This window comes from Magnolia sinica, chromosome 1 (assembly GCF_029962835.1).
Source record: "Magnolia sinica isolate HGM2019 chromosome 1, MsV1, whole genome shotgun sequence".
In the NCBI taxonomy this organism is placed as follows: Eukaryota; Viridiplantae; Streptophyta; class Magnoliopsida; order Magnoliales; family Magnoliaceae; genus Magnolia; species Magnolia sinica.
This window is the reverse complement of record NC_080573.1, coordinates 110828589-110845583: the sequence shown is the minus strand read 5'-3', so window position 1 is coordinate 110845583 and position 16995 is coordinate 110828589. Positions and strand designations below refer to the sequence as shown.

At 43.5% G+C, this 16995-nt stretch overlaps 1 protein-coding gene across 1 annotated transcript in view; it reads left to right on the top strand.

Annotated features, from left to right (window-relative positions):
• The window catches only part of LOC131253930 (RNA cytidine acetyltransferase 2-like), a 77266-nt gene that overhangs the window by 20116 nt on the left and 40155 nt on the right, over nt 1-16995 (top strand). The window contains exons 5-8 of the mRNA XM_058255033.1: nt 14008-14181; nt 14411-14521; nt 14641-14774; nt 14868-14961. Of these exons, the coding sequence (XP_058111016.1) occupies nt 14008-14181; nt 14411-14521; nt 14641-14774; nt 14868-14961 (513 nt within the window). The remainder of the gene's footprint in view (nt 1-14007; nt 14182-14410; nt 14522-14640; nt 14775-14867; nt 14962-16995) is intronic.

Here is a 16995-nt window from a genome sequence, read left to right as displayed (position 1 = left end):
TCCTGAACGCTTCGAACTCCTCATTTGATTTAAACGTTAACAGGAATTTCTGGGCTGTAATCCTCACTATTTCCACATCTGAGGACTTCAGGCTCGAAGCCTTCAGAGCACCTGACAGTCTATCAACCCGGACGTCTGGATCGAACGCGGTCCCCACCAGAGCAAGACTCAACATTCGCATCTTGTTCTCCACTGATCTAGAATCGGCAATGGTTGTGAATCCCAAGCTCCCTGCCATCAGATTGTACGCTCCCTTCTTTGGCGCTCTTATTGCTACCGCAAACGATCGATCCGGAACTGGCATTGCCGCCTGGTTTTGGGGTCGAGGTGATACCGGCACTGATGTCTCCCCGCGAGGTTGCCCTTTCGCCCAATCAATGTGAGCAACCCTACCATCAATCCTCCGTTCGTGCAGACATTGAATCGCATTGAAAGCATCCTGCTCATAGCAGAATTGAATGAAGGCAAACCCACGGGAGCGATTTAGATGCCTATTCCATGGAATGAAGACATCCCACAGTTTCCCAAAACGACTGAAAATGCGAAAAAGATCTTCCTCTGAAGTATCAAACGTAAGGTTCGCCGCAAAGAGGGAGAAACTTGAAGGAGACGATCGAGATTTCCTTGTCGGGCCCCTTTCCCACGGAGTCGCCCGCTCCCGCTCTCCCATCACAGGAGCTTTCTTCCCTGCTGTTTGTAACTCTCTTATATACTCCTTGACACAGAGGTTATCGTTACTATGAGTGTTAGCTGAAATGGGGATGTTGAGATGGATGAGTGACAAGACGATTAAGGATAGAATTTAGATATGAATGCATTTGAGGGAACATATGAGTTGCACCAATAGCTAATAACATTAGGGATAGTAGACTTGGATGGTTTGGCTATGTGCAGCAGAGACTAAGAATTGTGGCTGTTTTTTTTTTTTTTTTTGGGGAAAGATAACGATTATATTAGGGGAGAAAAGATTACAAAAAAGAAAGGGAAAGGAAATCTGCTGAGGGAGCAGACTCGCCTAACCTCCCAAAAATAGAAGATCAGAAGGCTTTAAAGCATAAACATTGATAGCCCATTCGAAAATCAGACCCTTTGGCTTAGAACAAACTGTATCCGCAGAACTGGATAATTCCTGAAACATCTTTTATTTCTCTCAGACTAAATAGACCACCATATGGCAAGGATTGCCATTCTCCAAATGCGCCTTCTTTTCTTCTCAATGTTGACCCCATGCCAAGCGGGAAGAAGGGATGTAATGGAACCCGGGAAGCACCAGCTCGTGTTGAATCGGAGACAGAAATCGGACCAAATTTTAACAGAAAAGGGGCAGTGGATGAATAGATGCGCTGCTGTTTCTTCGTTTCGCATACAACATAGACAAATGTTCACTAGCTGCATCCCTCTTTTAATCAAGTTGTCAACAGATAAGATCTTGTTCTTTCCTACTAACCAGCCGAAACACACAATCTTAGGAGGGGCCGAGTACTTCCAGATAAACGGGGTCGGGATGCTGGGAGAGGAAACTGGATTCCTTAGGAGGAGATGGGAGTAGAGAGATTTAACTGAAAACTTTCCGGACTTATCCCATCTCCAAATAAGCCTATCTTCGGAATCTTTGTCGGGCTTGGCTTTGTAAATGCATTGCATGAGGGCTGAGTACTCTTCAATCTCCCAATCCTGGAGATTCCTTCTGCTGATAACAGCCCATTCCATCTTACTGGTCGACACTGTTAAGCAGTTAGCGACGGAGACGGCCTTGTTGGGAGCGGGAGCAAGGGCAAAAATGTTGGGAAAAAGATTTTTTAGGGGAGAATCGCCTAACCACAGGTCTTCCCAGAAGCGGATGTTGTTTAGGTTGACGAGCTCGTACCCCAAACTTGACAGCACAATCTTTTTCATGCGGAGGATACCTTTCCAAGCGGGGGAGGCTTTATAGTATGCAGACTCTTCAGTCCACCAACCACCATTAGAGCAGCCGTATTCGCTCTTGATGAGGGAACTCCATAGGGATCCTTTTTCCCACCCTAACCTCCAAATCCATTTGCCAATTAAGGCATGATTCATGATCCTTAGGTTCTTGACCCCTGCTCCACCATCCTGGAAATGAAAGCATACCTCGTTCCAATTGAGAAGGTGGAAATTCTTCGTTTTGGCCTTGCCGTACCACAAGAAGTCCTGTCTCAGCTTGTCGATGGATGCCAGGACAGAAGATGGACATCTAAATAGGGACATATAGTAAACTGGAAGATTGGACAAGGCCGCTTTAATGAGCGTGAGACGGCCTCCCAGCGAGAGGTACCTACACTTCCAACGGGCGAGCATCTTCTCAAATCTGGTGTGGATTTTGGACTAGAAGGACTTCGGAGGGGGACCGACGCATAAGGGGAGGCCCACGAAGGAGGTCGGGAAGGAGGCCGATGAGCAGTTACAAGACGAAGCATACGTATCGAGCTCTCCATCTTCCAAATTAACCCCATACATTTTAGATTTGGCTAAATTGATCCTTAACCCTGAGACAGCTTCAAAACAACGTAAAGTTGTTCGAAGATTTTCGATCTTGTCTGTGCTGCCTTCCGAGAAAATGAGAATGTCATTAGCAAACTGAACGTGAGAAATTGGATTTGGCATAGATGGGATTGGGATTCCACGGAGAATTCCCTCTTGCTGACCTTTATGAAGCATGCGAGATATCGCCTCTCCCACGATAAGGAACAAGAAGGGAGATAAGGGGTCACCCTGACGCAGCCCTCTGGTGCTTTTGAAGAAGCCTTTGGGGGTTCCATTTAGCAGGATGGAAAAATGGGCTGAACCGATGCACTCACGCATCCAGTTTCTCCATTTGGGGCCGAAACCCATTCAATGAAGCATATATAGAAGAAATTTCCAGTTGACGTGGTCGCATGCTTTCTCGATGTCAAGATTGCAGAAGATGGTCTTTAGGCCCGAGCTGTGGCTGGAATCAAGGCATTCATTGGCGATTAGGCTGCAGTCCACAATCTGCCTTCTAGGAATAAATGCATTTTGATTGGCTAAGATGATTTTGCCGATATCTTTCTTCATCCAAGTAGTGAGGACTTTAGCTAGAATCCTGTATAGGCTTCCTATAAGACTGATGGGCCTGAATTCTCTGAATGAAGCTGCTCTCGCTACTTTTGGGATGAGGGAGATGAAAGTGGCACCGAGGCTAGGAGAGAGTCTCCCTCTATTATGGAATTCTGCAAAGAAAGCCATAATATCAGATTTGATCACATTCCAGAAGGATTGGAAGAAGAAGATGGGAAAACCATCGGGGCCAGGAGATTTGTCTCCCCGGAGCGAGTCGATGGCCTCCTTCACTTCCTCCTTAGAAAAAGGGGATTCGAGAGAAGAAGCCTCATCAGCGTCGATGCTATCAACTTGAAGCAGGTCCAGCTGCGGCCTATTCCAATCTTCAGCCTAGAGGAGGGTAGTAAAATGCTGGACCGCCTGCGCAACTATCTGATCTTTGTCTTCGATGCACTCATCATTAACTACGATGTTGGAGATTTTATTGGCTCTAGCATGCATACTAGTGATGCTGTGGAAATACTCGGTGTTTTTATCTCCCTCCCTGATCCACTTGGCCCTAGATTTTTGCTTCCAGGAAATTTCGTCTTCCAAGGCTCTAGCGGAAATGAGTTGGATGAGGTTAATCCTTTGACCCAGCGTCTCTGTGGACATCGGCGAGACTTTAGCATCTACATCAATCTTTTGAATTTCAGCCAGGAAGGAGTCCATTTCAGCTTTTCTTTTGTAGAGGACTGACTGCTTCCATTAATTAATGTTTTTTTTTTTTTCGAGAAGACGTAACTTAGCCATCAGCTTGTGGCCTGCGAAACCTTCAACCTGAAAGGATGACCACCACTTAGAAATTAGATTGTTGAAGCCTTCAATCAGAACCCAGGAGGGGTTGAATTTGAATGGTTTAGGGCCCCAGTCGTTGATTTCATCAGATAAAATAAGAGGCCAGTGGTCGGAAGTGGTTCTCGGAAGGACTGCCTGAGAAACAGAAGGGAAAGCTTCCAGCCATTCGGGCGAGATCAAAAATCTGTCGAGTCTGGAGAGAATGGGATGCAGCCTCCCATTAGCCCAAGTGAATTGAGCTCCAAGGAGAGGAAGGTCGACTAGCTCCTGCAATTCTATCCACTCCAAGAAATCTCCCATGGCTGAGGAAGATTTTTTGCTCCTGGAGTGCTCTTCCGGGTATCTAGTGATGTTGAAATCACCAACGATACATAGCCCAAGTGAATTGAGCTCCAAGGAGAGGAAGGTCGACTAGCTCCTGCAATTCTATCCACTCCAAGAAATCTCCCATGGCTGAGGAAGATTTTTTGCTCCTGGAGTGCTCTTCCGGGTATCTAGTGATGTTGAAATCACCAACGATACAACAGGGCCCAACAAAAAAGTGTCTTGACCTCGAAAGCTCGTTCCAGAATGCTGGTCTTTTGGCATCGAGAGTAGGACCGTAAACCGCCACTATAAGGCACTGAAGATTGTCCAGTTTGCTACGAAGGATAACGTTTATTGAGAAAGTTCCTGCCCACGATTTCTGAAGATCCCACTCAAAGGATTTCCACGCTATTAAAATTCCTCCCGCTGAGCCCGTTGCATCAAGCGAGACCCATCTGACATCTTTGGCCTTCCAGAGAGAGGCCATCAGCTCGTCCTTGAAGAGAGGGACCTTCGTTTCTTGAAAGCAGAGGACATCCGGATTTCTTCTTCCCACTGTTTCCTTGATCATTCTTCTTTTCTGTTTTGAGCCCACTCCTTTAACATTCCAGGATATGATTCTCATTGAGAAACCGATCTTCCCCGGGTGCCCTATCTTCTAGAGATGGCAGAAGGAGAAGCATGGCCAGCGCTGGAGTTAATTGTTGAAGTTACTGGAAGCCTTGGGAATGGGTTTCGTTGGGGTTCTGGGCTCTGAGAGAGGGTGGCCTCTATTCTCTATGCAATGAAATAGAGCTATGAAGTCCTTTGGGTGGTCCCTGAAGGATAACCCCAACGTACGACCCACATGGTCGATAGCATCTCTAATCCATTTCTTCCGATGAATTGTATGGATCAGCTCGGATCTGACAATTTCTTCGGCGGTCTTTTGATTGATGACTTCCACTTGAGCGTTTAAACAGCTAGACCACATCTATAAGGGTTCGACTTCGATGACATTGGACTCTGTTCCTTCTCGGAAAAGGGTAATAGGACCAAGATCTGACCAATCGCGAAGAGGGGAGGGAGGGGTATGGGGAGATGATGACTGAGGATCGGAGGCAGGATACTGAGGATCTTCTTCGTCTGGTCCACCGAAGGAGCATGATGGATGAGGGGCCCTGAGTTGGAAGGAATTCTGAGGATCGAAGGATAAAGGGTGGGATTGCCATGGAGGAAGGGCGGGGTTATAGGCTTGAGAAGAAAAGGAAGGAAGTGGTCTACGATCTAAGGTTTGGACAAGAAGGAGTTGAGAGGCTAAGTCTCTATCCTCTGCTGGGCCCGAACTCGAATCCGGGGGAAAAGGAGGACCCGATCCGACAGAGGGTCTCGGGATGATGCACTAGATAGCGTGTCGCGATCCAGAAGAGGCGCGGACACGTGATGGAGAGGGTAGGCTGTCGTGTCACAAGTCGGATGCCTCGCGTGCTTGAGGCAGAGAGCTGTAAAGGCTATCGTGTTGCAAATCCGCATTCTTTCGGACACGTGTCAGCGAAGAGACTGACATCTAGGCAGGCGCTCTGGGATTTTGAGTTGAGAGAGACTGGAGACGGGCGATCTCAGCCCTACACTCGTTCGATCGCACATCTCGAGTTGCGAGAATCTCGATGTGGAGAGAGGGTTCTTTAGCAGAGAGGACATGTGTCGGAACCTTGTGGAGAGGCAGAACACGCGTGCCATGGGAATGAGCTGGCATACACGGTTGAGCAGATCATTCTCCGTAGGAGTTTGGATATTATACTCCTTCATCTTCCCCAATCTCTGCGATTGAAGGTTTTGGAGGCGGGCGACATTCCCTAGTACGCCAGAAATCTCCCCACGTGGGAGTGTTGCCGTCAATCTCCTCTCTTTGCACCGGGAGATGGATGATTCCGTCGTCTGTGTAAACCTTAATGCTGGGAGGGAGAGGGGATCCCTTCTTTCTTCTGACTCGAACTCGGATGACTGATAGCTCTTCGCCCAACTTTGTTTTAGGGTCCAGTTCTAAGAAAGAACCAAGGATTGCCGCCGTCTTGATGAAGAATTCATCAGACTAGAGCTTCATCGGGACTAGAGCTGGGCAAAATTGATCCGATCCGGTGGATCTGACCCGATCCTAACCGAACCGACGGCTTGGATCGATGAGGATTGGGTTAGGCATTTCAGATCCGAATGGTTTTCCGATCGAGCTCGGATCGTGGTCAATCCGAACAGATTCGATCCGAAACCCGATCCGAATGGACCCGGTCCGGAGCCTGGGGAGGATTTTAATAGAGGATATGCAATCATTATTGTTTTCCTGTGGTGTGGTCCACTTGAGATTTTTACCCCTTTAATATTTTTTATCAAGCCTTAAAATGATCTGTAAAAATGGATGAATGGCATCGATGAAAGACACACATCATGGTGGGGCTCACAGATCACGAACACAGGGAGTAGCCCATCCATTTCCGTCAATATTAGTAACACGAAATGGGTTGTCTTGTTTTATGGCACAGATCACGTACTCACTACTCAGTAAGCTTTTATGGCACTGAGTAAACTCAGTGGGGCCTACCATGAATGTGTGTGGGTTATCCACGTTGTACATCCGTTTTTCTAGCTAATTTTAGTGGTTGAGCCGAAAATTGAAGAATGCACAAAGCTCAAGTGGACCACACCACAGGAAATAGTGGGAATAATGACTTCCACCGTTGAAACCTTGGTAGGCCCCACAGTGATGTTTATTTTTCATCCAACCTGTTCATAAGATCACAAAGGCATGTATGAAAGGATAACACAAATAACAGATTGACCCAAAACTACTGTGGCCCCTAAGAAATTTTCAACGGTATAATTTCAATTCACATTGTTTCTAGTGGTGAGGCCCACTTGACATTTGGATATACTTTGTTTTTGGTCTAGGGTCCTCAAATTATCTTTTAAAATGGATGGACGGAGTGGATAAAATAATTAAATCATGGTGGACCCCACAGAGTTAATTAGTATGCTTGCTTAGTGTGCTGAGTTACTTGGTATGCAGTCCGCGTCCCAGTACAAGCATCAGCTGTGCTGTAGGTTGTAGCCTAGGCCAGCTGGCTGTGGCGTGCGAAGACGACACTGACGCGGACGCTCCTCGATCTCCGAGTTGTACGAACGGTTCAAAGGAGATAAAGTTCATGGGCCCACAGTGATGTATTTATTATATCTACACCGTTCATATATTTTTAGAGATCATCGTATAACATTATTCAAAAAATGAATAATATCCAAAGATCATCTAGACCACACCACAAATAGCAGCAGAGAATGATTTTCACAGTTAAACATTTAGTGTGGTCCACTTGATAGTTAGATCTGTCTTATTTTTCGTCATAAGCCTTACTACGAGTTCGTCAAATAAATGGACGGTTTGGATATAACACATACCCCATAATCAGACCCACATATCTTACTAACGACGTTACAACAAGTGCTTGCGTGAAAAGCACTCACTGCCCCTTCCGTGCAGTGCACGTTGTTCATACATTTACGGTAAAAGCACGAATATGGTTGGGTGAGTTCTTTCATAGCCATGTGGGGTCCACCTTGATGTATCAATTTTATCTAAGCCGTTCATACATTTTAAAATATCATTTTAGGTCTTAAACACAAAAATACAGTATATTAAAGATTGAAGTAGACCACACCACATGAAACATTTAGATTAAATTTATACGATCCAAATCTTATTGAACCCGATCCGACTCGGTTTCTCGAATTCGGTTTGGGTCAGCCCCAGCAAGAATCAGTTCGGATCGAGCCAAGCCCGCTAGACTCGACTCGGTCCCGGAGCTGTCCGAGTTCGGGTAAGGCTACTGACACTTTGGATCGGAACGAGTTGGATACAATCCGATCCGACCAGGACCGATGCCCAGCTCTAATCGGGACTCTCCAGATGAGGCACCAAACATTTTCTGTCCAGAAGGAGAACTCTTCCCATCGCAAAACTCTGGCGATTGGGCCATTGTTGTGGAGAGTTCCCGCCATGATTAACATTTCTGGATTTAAGCCCGGACAGACCTTAATCCAAAGTTCATTGTAGCCAATGGGTTTAATGATGTAGTTACCGGGTTTGAATCCGCAGCATTCCTCGATCCATATTTTAACCTGTGAGATGGATGCTCCTTTAGCAATCGCCACCACCATTTCTGATAGCTCGGATTTTGAGCGTTTGAAGGATTCTTGGTCGATATGGATTTCAGCTACAGCTTCACTTTCGCTCGAGTCTTCCTTGTGATGATCTTTCTTGTTTTTCTTTGATTGTTTTGAGGGAGGTAGAGGAGGGTTTATCTTGATTATTCTTCGAAGGCCCTTTTGAGTTTAAGAGGGCATTTTTGAACGAGTATCCGATTGATTAGGGTCTCTAAGATTGGTTTGAATTTGGAGTCTTCCTATCTTCTGAACTGGGAGGTTTCCTATACATGGTAGTTCGGTCCCGGCCAAACCTCGCCCTCTGCACGAGCATTGGAACACCACCGAATCTCTCGCCGTGTAACATCTGAACTGCTCTAGCCAGTTCCTCTTTCGAGCTCATACTCACTAGGGCAAAACCTCTGTAAAGCCCGCTATGCCGATCCCTTGGCATTATCACCTCCATCACCGCTCCTGCTTGGCCAAAGATTCTAGAAATATTTATGGGGAGCCATCCCTCTGGATATCCTCTGACAAAGAGGGTTGGATATAGGGCCGATCTTCTTACCAGGTTGTTTCTGTGGCCCTTCTCCTTGTGACTGTTTTCCAGTCCCTTGAATCTTGATCATCCCTGCATTGATCTGCACGATCACCTGTTCTGTTTACGTATTCTAGCGCGACCCCCTTTCCCTTGGTATTTCTACAATCTTCCAAGGGAAAGGAGTCGTCCTGGCACATGTCTCTATCGTTGTCGGACATCGCTCGCTTTCCGGTCATCATTCGCTCACCGGTCATCACTCGTCTTTATCGTCGTCGGTCATCGCTCGTTCACAAACCTTCGAGAGGTTTACCAAGAATTGTGCCTGTTAGGAGTGAGTTGGTACAACCGTACAAGTTGAAGGCTCTAAAAGGGTAGGCGGAAGGCCCAAAAGGACATGTATGGGGAGGTAGTACGAAAAGACTTGATGACCTATGGTCTAACTGAAGGTGTGGCCCTTCATAGAGTCAAATGGCAGAACATGATTCATGTAGTCGTCCCCAGTTAATTGGGATAAGGCTTAGATGATGATGATGATGTTGTTGACCTACAATTTAGGCACTTTTGGGAATTTAAAACATGAACGAGGTACAAAGCATCAAATTTTAAGGATGCAGGTAGTGTTTGAGTTATCGGTATCACTACAAGTTTCGCTGGCCGTAGATAAAGATATAATATCATTAACGCCGATAACTGGAAATGCAGGAAAAACGGGGAAAACATGGAGAAAATGGTGAAATTTTTTAGTAAAACTTCAGGACATGCTTAAATACACATATTTACATATTCAGGAATGAAAAAATTGAAAAAAGAATGCATTAAATTAGAAGTTTCCATTTAATGAGGGCCAAAAGGCATGCGTTGTTGTAAGAAATCACTCAAATAGTAACCAAAATGAGTTTATATAATACAAATGCAGCTGACATACAATAATTAAGACATGTAAAAGTAAATGAACTCAAAGATGCCAAATCAAGGATGGATTAGATTATCTAATCCGTGCGGTATTTGATACTCTGGCTGCGTATGACACTTGATACCTAGCATTTGAAAATGGTACATGTGGCAAATTCTAACATAATCTAAACCGTGTTTTCCCTTCATCAAGATTTGTGTGACCTAATCAAGAGGTTAGATGGCAAAAAAAAAAAAAAACATTACAATGGCCCTATGAAGTTTTTAACGGTGGGCATTTAACCACCACTGTTTCCCTTAGTGTGGTCCACCTGAGATGCAGTCATGTAGATCTGTCTTATTTTGGACTCATGTCTTAAAATTATCTATCAAAATAAATGGACGACATTGATAGATAATTATCTATCATATTTATCATTATGATGGCCCTCCATAACATTGACCCATCAATCCACGGATACAAACAAGTGACACGTGCGCACTGTATAAATCAGTACACTTATCGTACCGAGTCAACTATGTGGGGCCCATTGTGATTTATGTATTTTATCCACCCCATCCATCCATTTTACAAGATAATTTTAAGGCTTGATCCCAAAGATGAAGCATATCCAATGCTCAAATGGACCACCCCATAGGAAACAATGTGAATTCAACATGCCTACCATTGAAAAATCATTAGGGGCCACAAAAGTTTTGGATCCATGTCGTTTTCGTATTTTACCTTCATCCATCTCCGTGTGATCTTATGAACAACTTGGATGACAAATAAACACCACTGTGGGCCGTAGTGCTTGGGAAGGCTTCAACGGTAGGACTCATTGTCCCCATTGCCTTGGCGGTGTGGTCCACCCTAGCTCTGGATCTGCCTCATTTTTGGGTTCACTACCTAAAATGATCTCGCTAATTGGATGGACCATGTGGATATAACACATACATCATGGTGGGGTCCACAGAACTTGGTGACGTCCATTGAAGTTCGCACCCGCACATCACGCGAAAAGGAAGTGGATTGTGTACTGAGTAACTCAATAGGCTAAGTGTACTGAGTAAACTTTGTGGGGTCCACCATGATTTATGTATTTTATCCACTCCGTCCATCCATTTTAATAGATAATTTTTGGGCTTGAGCCTAAAATTGAAGTATATCCAAACCTCAAGTGGAACACAGGAAACAATGTAAATTGAACATCTACCGTTGAAAATTTCTTGGGGGCCACAGAAGATTTGGATCAAGCTTGTATTTGTGTTTTCCCTTCATCCGTGTTTGTGTGATGTTATGAATAGGTTGGATGAGAAATAAACATCACTGTGGGCCCAAGAAATGTTTCAACGGTGGAAGTTATTATTCCAATTGTTTCAAATGGTATGGTCCACTTAATCCTTGGGTATGCTTAAATTTTGGCCTCAACCTCTAAAAATAAGATGGAAAAACGGATGGACGGCGTGGATAGACCAGATACATTCACGGTGGGCCCAACAGAGTTTACTTAGTAGATAATAGCGTACGGAGTAACTTAGTATGCAATTTGATTTACCATAAAAACCGACGTGGATTATATACTGACCGGTTGAGTAGCGAGACTCGCTACACGTCACCAAGTTCTGTGGACCCCACTATGATGTACGTGTTGTATCCACAACGTCCATTCATTTGGAGATATTATTTTAAGGCATTACGCAGAGAATGAGGCAGATCTAAAGCTTTAGTGGACCCCACCACAGAAAACAGCGGGAAGATTGATGTACACCGTTGAAACATTCCTAAGGCCCACCATGATGTTTTATCGAAATCCAACCTGTTCAAAAGTTAACAAAGAGATTAAAGAAGGGAAAACACAAATATCAGCTTGATCGAAAACTTTTGTGGCCTTTAGAAGTTTTTAATGGTGGTGTCACTCTCCCCACTGTTTTCTGTGGTGGGGTCCACTGGAGCTTTGGATGTGACTCATTCTTTGGGTCTCATGCTAAAATGATCTCTCCAGATGGATGGACGGCGTGGATACAAAACATACATCATGGTGGGGCCCACAGCACTTGGTGGCGTCACTTCAGTAGCGGTCTCGCAACTCGACCTGTCAGTAGCCAATCCGCGCCCGTAAAAACCCGTCGTGAGGCCCTTTTCGAAACGGAAGAGGGTTTCGGAAGGGAACCATCAAAACCCTAAATTTTCAAAAGAAAGTCTCTCCAAATCCCTAATCTTCAGCATATTCTTCGTCGAAATCATCTATAGGTTTGAAATTTTTGAGTATTCGAAGAAAAAAAGTGGAAAGTAGAGATTGGATGACGCTTATGGCACACCGATCAATCAATTGGCCCACCGCAATTTCCGTTCACCTATCCTCTTCTATGATGGGCCCTCCTCTTCTACAGGTACGGAAATCCTCAAGTTTCCCCATTTTTTTTTTTTTTTTGGGATATTTTGCGTATTTACGCAACGCCGAAGTTATCGGTTCTTTTATCGTTGAAAATGGGTTGTTTTCTACAGTTATCCCGCGATTTCTCGCTGACAACTGAACTTTTCGCAAAAAATCGATAAAATCACCAAAAAATCGGCGATATTAGGAAGAGAAACGAAAAAAGGGAGTTTCGGTGTTGGAACTCCAGCAATACCGAAGTTATCAGCGATAATTCGATAATATCGCCGATAATTTAAACACTGGATGCAGGTATATTTAAGCCACATGGGATGCATTACAGAGGTTAATTGAGTAGGCCAAAAAGTGACAAGCTTTGCTTGACTTTAGAGCCCTTACTGAGTAGCGGCATTGCGCGAGGCACTCTCGTTTTTTGGCGGGTACAGAATGTCCACATTTTCATATCATCACCAATGTGTGATCAACTGATCATGTTTGGTCTTCCTCTAACCTCTACGTGGCTCAACTTTTACTTGGCTGCTTTCCAAGTGTGCCTTTATTTAGGTTGATTCTTGACACAAGACCTTTAGGATGCAAGTCTTAAGTAACAACGAGGTAATAGAGTCATCTAAAGGACATTGTCTCAAAAAAAAAGGGTCATCTAAACTGTGGGCAAACTCATTCAATGACATGCATGGGATCAATTTGTCACCTTTTAGGTTAACTGTCTTTGGCACATGTAACATGAGTCACATGCCATTATGATGAAGTGATTCTTATTTGAAATCATCATGTCAGATAATGATCTTATTGGCCTTTGTTTTGAACCTTGACCATGAAAAAAAAGAGAGATCTCCCTAATCTTATCGGTCGTAACTTTCATCCCTGGGTTATGCAAGGAATTTCCTCGACTTAGGTGGTAAGTCTGACAAGGGACCGCTCCTCATGCTTTAATAGCAAGGGCCACCTTAAGATTATAGAAAATGGAAGCTATATTCTAGACAGATTATGAAGCTGAATTTTAATGGTAGTTCTCTAGGCAACCCTGGATCAATGGGGATAGAAGTGTTAGAGATAAGCCTGAAGACTTCAGCAAGTCAAATGGAAGTCAGTGCAGGCATAGTTTTTTTTTTTTTTTTTTTTTTAAAGTACGTCATACTTTGGCCTACTTATAAAGGATGAGGTTCTTCTAATTATAATAGATGGGTACCTACACAATCATCTTCCATGGAGATTAGCACTTAGCATACATGGTGAAGAGTTACTTGGATCTTTTTTTAATTTTTAATTTTTTAATATATTTTTTTTTTTTTATGGATCTCTTCTCACCATATCCTTGGGGGATTGAGGGGTCACTGCTTCTCTTTCTATAGGAGAAGTCTTGAGACGATTGTGGTAGAGGCATTCCCCTCAGTCCATTTCTTTTGCTTTTTTGGGTATTTTCTTCCTCATCAATGTAGCATATTATTTATGATTTTTTGGGATGATTCATTTTCACCCTTTTATTGATCTTTTTTGGTTTTGCTGAGATGTTTTGGAATGGTTAATTTGGCAGTCAACCCTAGCACATATTTCTTCTAACACCTGGGACAAGTTCCATTTAGCCATATTTACATTGAGTAGTCCCCTTATAGGATAGTTGCTTTTCTTGTTATGTTGGATGTCCTATCCTACAACTTTCTCATTCCATTTTGTTTGAGCTGAAGCAGGCAAAGGAAGTCCTTTCAAAGTACTGATATCTTCTATTGACTAGGCTTAGGTTGGGTTCAGAGAATCTGCAGAGACAACTATTGCGATTTTCTAGCTATATTATCTGATGAATGTAGTTTTTGTTGATTTCAGGATGTTCATGAGAGGTTTCGGACAGAGTCTCATTCTGAGGCAGCTGCACGCTTTAACGAACGCTTCCTCTTATCGCTGGCATCATGCAAAGCATGCGTGGTCATGGATGATGAGCTAAATATTTTACCAATCTCATCTCATATAAGGTCCATTATGCCTGTGTCTGTTCAGGAGGTGTGTGTTTTATATTTTATTTTGTTTTTCCTTTTTTTTTTTCATCGATTGGCAGGGTAGCTAGAGAGCAAAAGCCTTGTAGTTTTGGCTTGCATTGGGTCATTGACTTTGAGTTGGGGAAAGAACTTTAATTTAGTATTCAGTTCTGTGGAGAAATTGACATCTGGATTTCAGTTGCGATTGGTGGTTGATTGATTAACTTTGTACTCTCTTCCTTTGATTTTGGAAGGACTCTGAAGGGCTGTCAGAAACAGAATGGGATTTGAAGAATCTGAAGGAGCAATTACATGATGATTTTCCTGTTGGTCCTTTGATTGGGAAGTGTTGTACATTGGACCAGGTACATATCACAATGCTTATTATCGTGCTACTTATTAAAAATTTACCACATTACTGTCTAAATCTAGAAGAAACTGGACCAAAAACTCAGCCAATAATTTTCTCTATTATTTTGAGTAGGGAAAAGCTGTCATTACATTCCTTGATGCAATTCTGGATAAAACACTTCGGAGCACAGTTGCTTTGATCGCTGCTCGTGGACGTGGAAAATCGGCAGCTCTTGGTTTATCAATTGCAGGAGCTATTGCTGCGGGGTTGCATACTTGAACTGAACAATGGTTTATGCAATTATTGTTCCTATATTTTGTATTTTTGTTAATTTCTGCAGGTCCATGTAAATATTTCAGGTATTCAAATATTTTTGTAACTGCCCCCAGCCCGGAGAACTTGAAGACTCTGTTTGAGTTCATTTGCAAGGGATTCAATGCACTAGACTACAAGGTTGGTATATTCTCCCTCAGGGTCTGTCCATCATCATGGAGTTATTAATAAATATATTAACTGCAAGTCATGTCATCATTTGTAGATTCTTATTTATTTCTTGTGAGGATGCTCATTAATTGTCACCAAGTATTAAATACATTATGAAGTGACTTATTTTAAGGGAGATTTTTTTTTTTTACTTCAACTCTGTTTGGAAATTGGAATACACACAATCATGTTGCAGCACAACTTGATACCCGAAATTCAAATTCGATTACAAAGATGTTACACATGCAATGTTGGGAATCATCTAATGTTTCCTGCCTGCATTGGCTTGCCTACAATGGTATTTGTAAGTCAAGGGCCACATGTCACAGTTAGATCAGATGTTTATGTTGTTTTCACCACTCGTTATCAAGGTTTATATGAGCATATGAGGTTTAGGTTACTTCAACCCTCAAGACATTATTTTCCATTTGATATTGTCATAACTATACAACATCATTAACTATTTTTTTTTGAGGATAATGGACAAATTTATTAAAGGCCCACTTGCGAAAGCAAGATAGGAAAAGAATGCAAGGAAAGGATCCCAAAGGGATTACAACTCTAAAGTAGACAAAATACAAACACCCTCAACTTTCAAAAGAGCTGCCCATTCAAAAATGGACACCTTGATAGAAGCCACCACCACCTTGATTGAGCCTGAAGAATTCTGAAAACACTGTCTGTTTCACACTTCCACTCGCCCCAAATGGTCCACCACATGATGGGTAAAATCACATGCCATATAGCTCCATCTTTCTTCCCCCTCCCTCCCCCATGCCACGCCCAAAGAGGGTCCCTCATTGTACCCAACCTAACTTAAGGCATCTCTAAAAGAGAAATAATGTGCATCCACACCTTGAAGTGAAAGGACATGAGATGAAAAGATGATCAATTAGCAAGGTATTTCGTAATGGTAATGGTGACCGTAACAACCACCACTGTTACCTTTGCGATACGGGCTGTAACAGCTATTATGGCCATAACGGCCATTACAGTCTCCCTCTTTATCTCTCTTCTTGACAAAAAAATCCCAAAAACCTATATCGGTCCTGTAATGGACCATTACGGGGCTGTTACGACCTTTATGGAGGGCGTAACGGGCTGTAATGCTTGTTACGAGTAATTTTTCCTCGTAACGGCCGTTACAACCAGTACGACCTCGTAACGTGTAGCGGTTGCCACCATTACCTTTACGTAATGCCCTTTACAATCCCTTAATGACCATTACGACACACCATGGGTCAATGGACACGACCGCTTGCATACACAAACAATAAATGTTTGGTATGGGCCTTTTCTAGAGGTTGTCTACCGTCAACGCCCTCTTCCAACCCACCAATCAAGCAAAAGTAGCAATCTTTGGCAGCACACCATAGAACAAAAAATGATATGAATGGACCCCTTTAATCTTGCCCACATAGACAAAGCATCTTATAAAAAGATCTAATTGAGAACCAACCTGAGTTGTGAGCATTCCACACCATAGAGTCAACCTCCCCTGATGGAGACATGTTTTGTAGATGGGCCAAAAGGGATACAAACTCATCCAACTCACTGTCCGAGAGATTCCTCCTTTAGGGAGGCGTCCAACACACCGAGGAGCCGTAACGAGAAAAGCAATCCGCCACTTTCACTTCTTCGGAAGTCACTAGAAAAGCCAAATTTATAAAGTCTTGATGCGAAGGATAATCGTCGCACCAAATATCCTCGTAGAACCTGGCCCTTGTCCCATCACCTAAGGAAAAAGAGATTACTTTCTAGAACTCCAGTCTTAAGGCTGCTATTGACTTCCATATATTAGAAGCCCTGTAAAGAGAGGACTCCTTTACCTCTCAACCCCCCTCCTTGAGACCATACTTACTAGCAATGTGATAATCTCACACTAGAAGCACCCTTCCTTTGCCTCAAACCGCCACAACCATTTATCGAGGAGAGCCAGATTCATTCTACCCAAGTTTCGAAGGCCCACACTGCCTTGGGTGATAGTCTTACACATGAAATTCC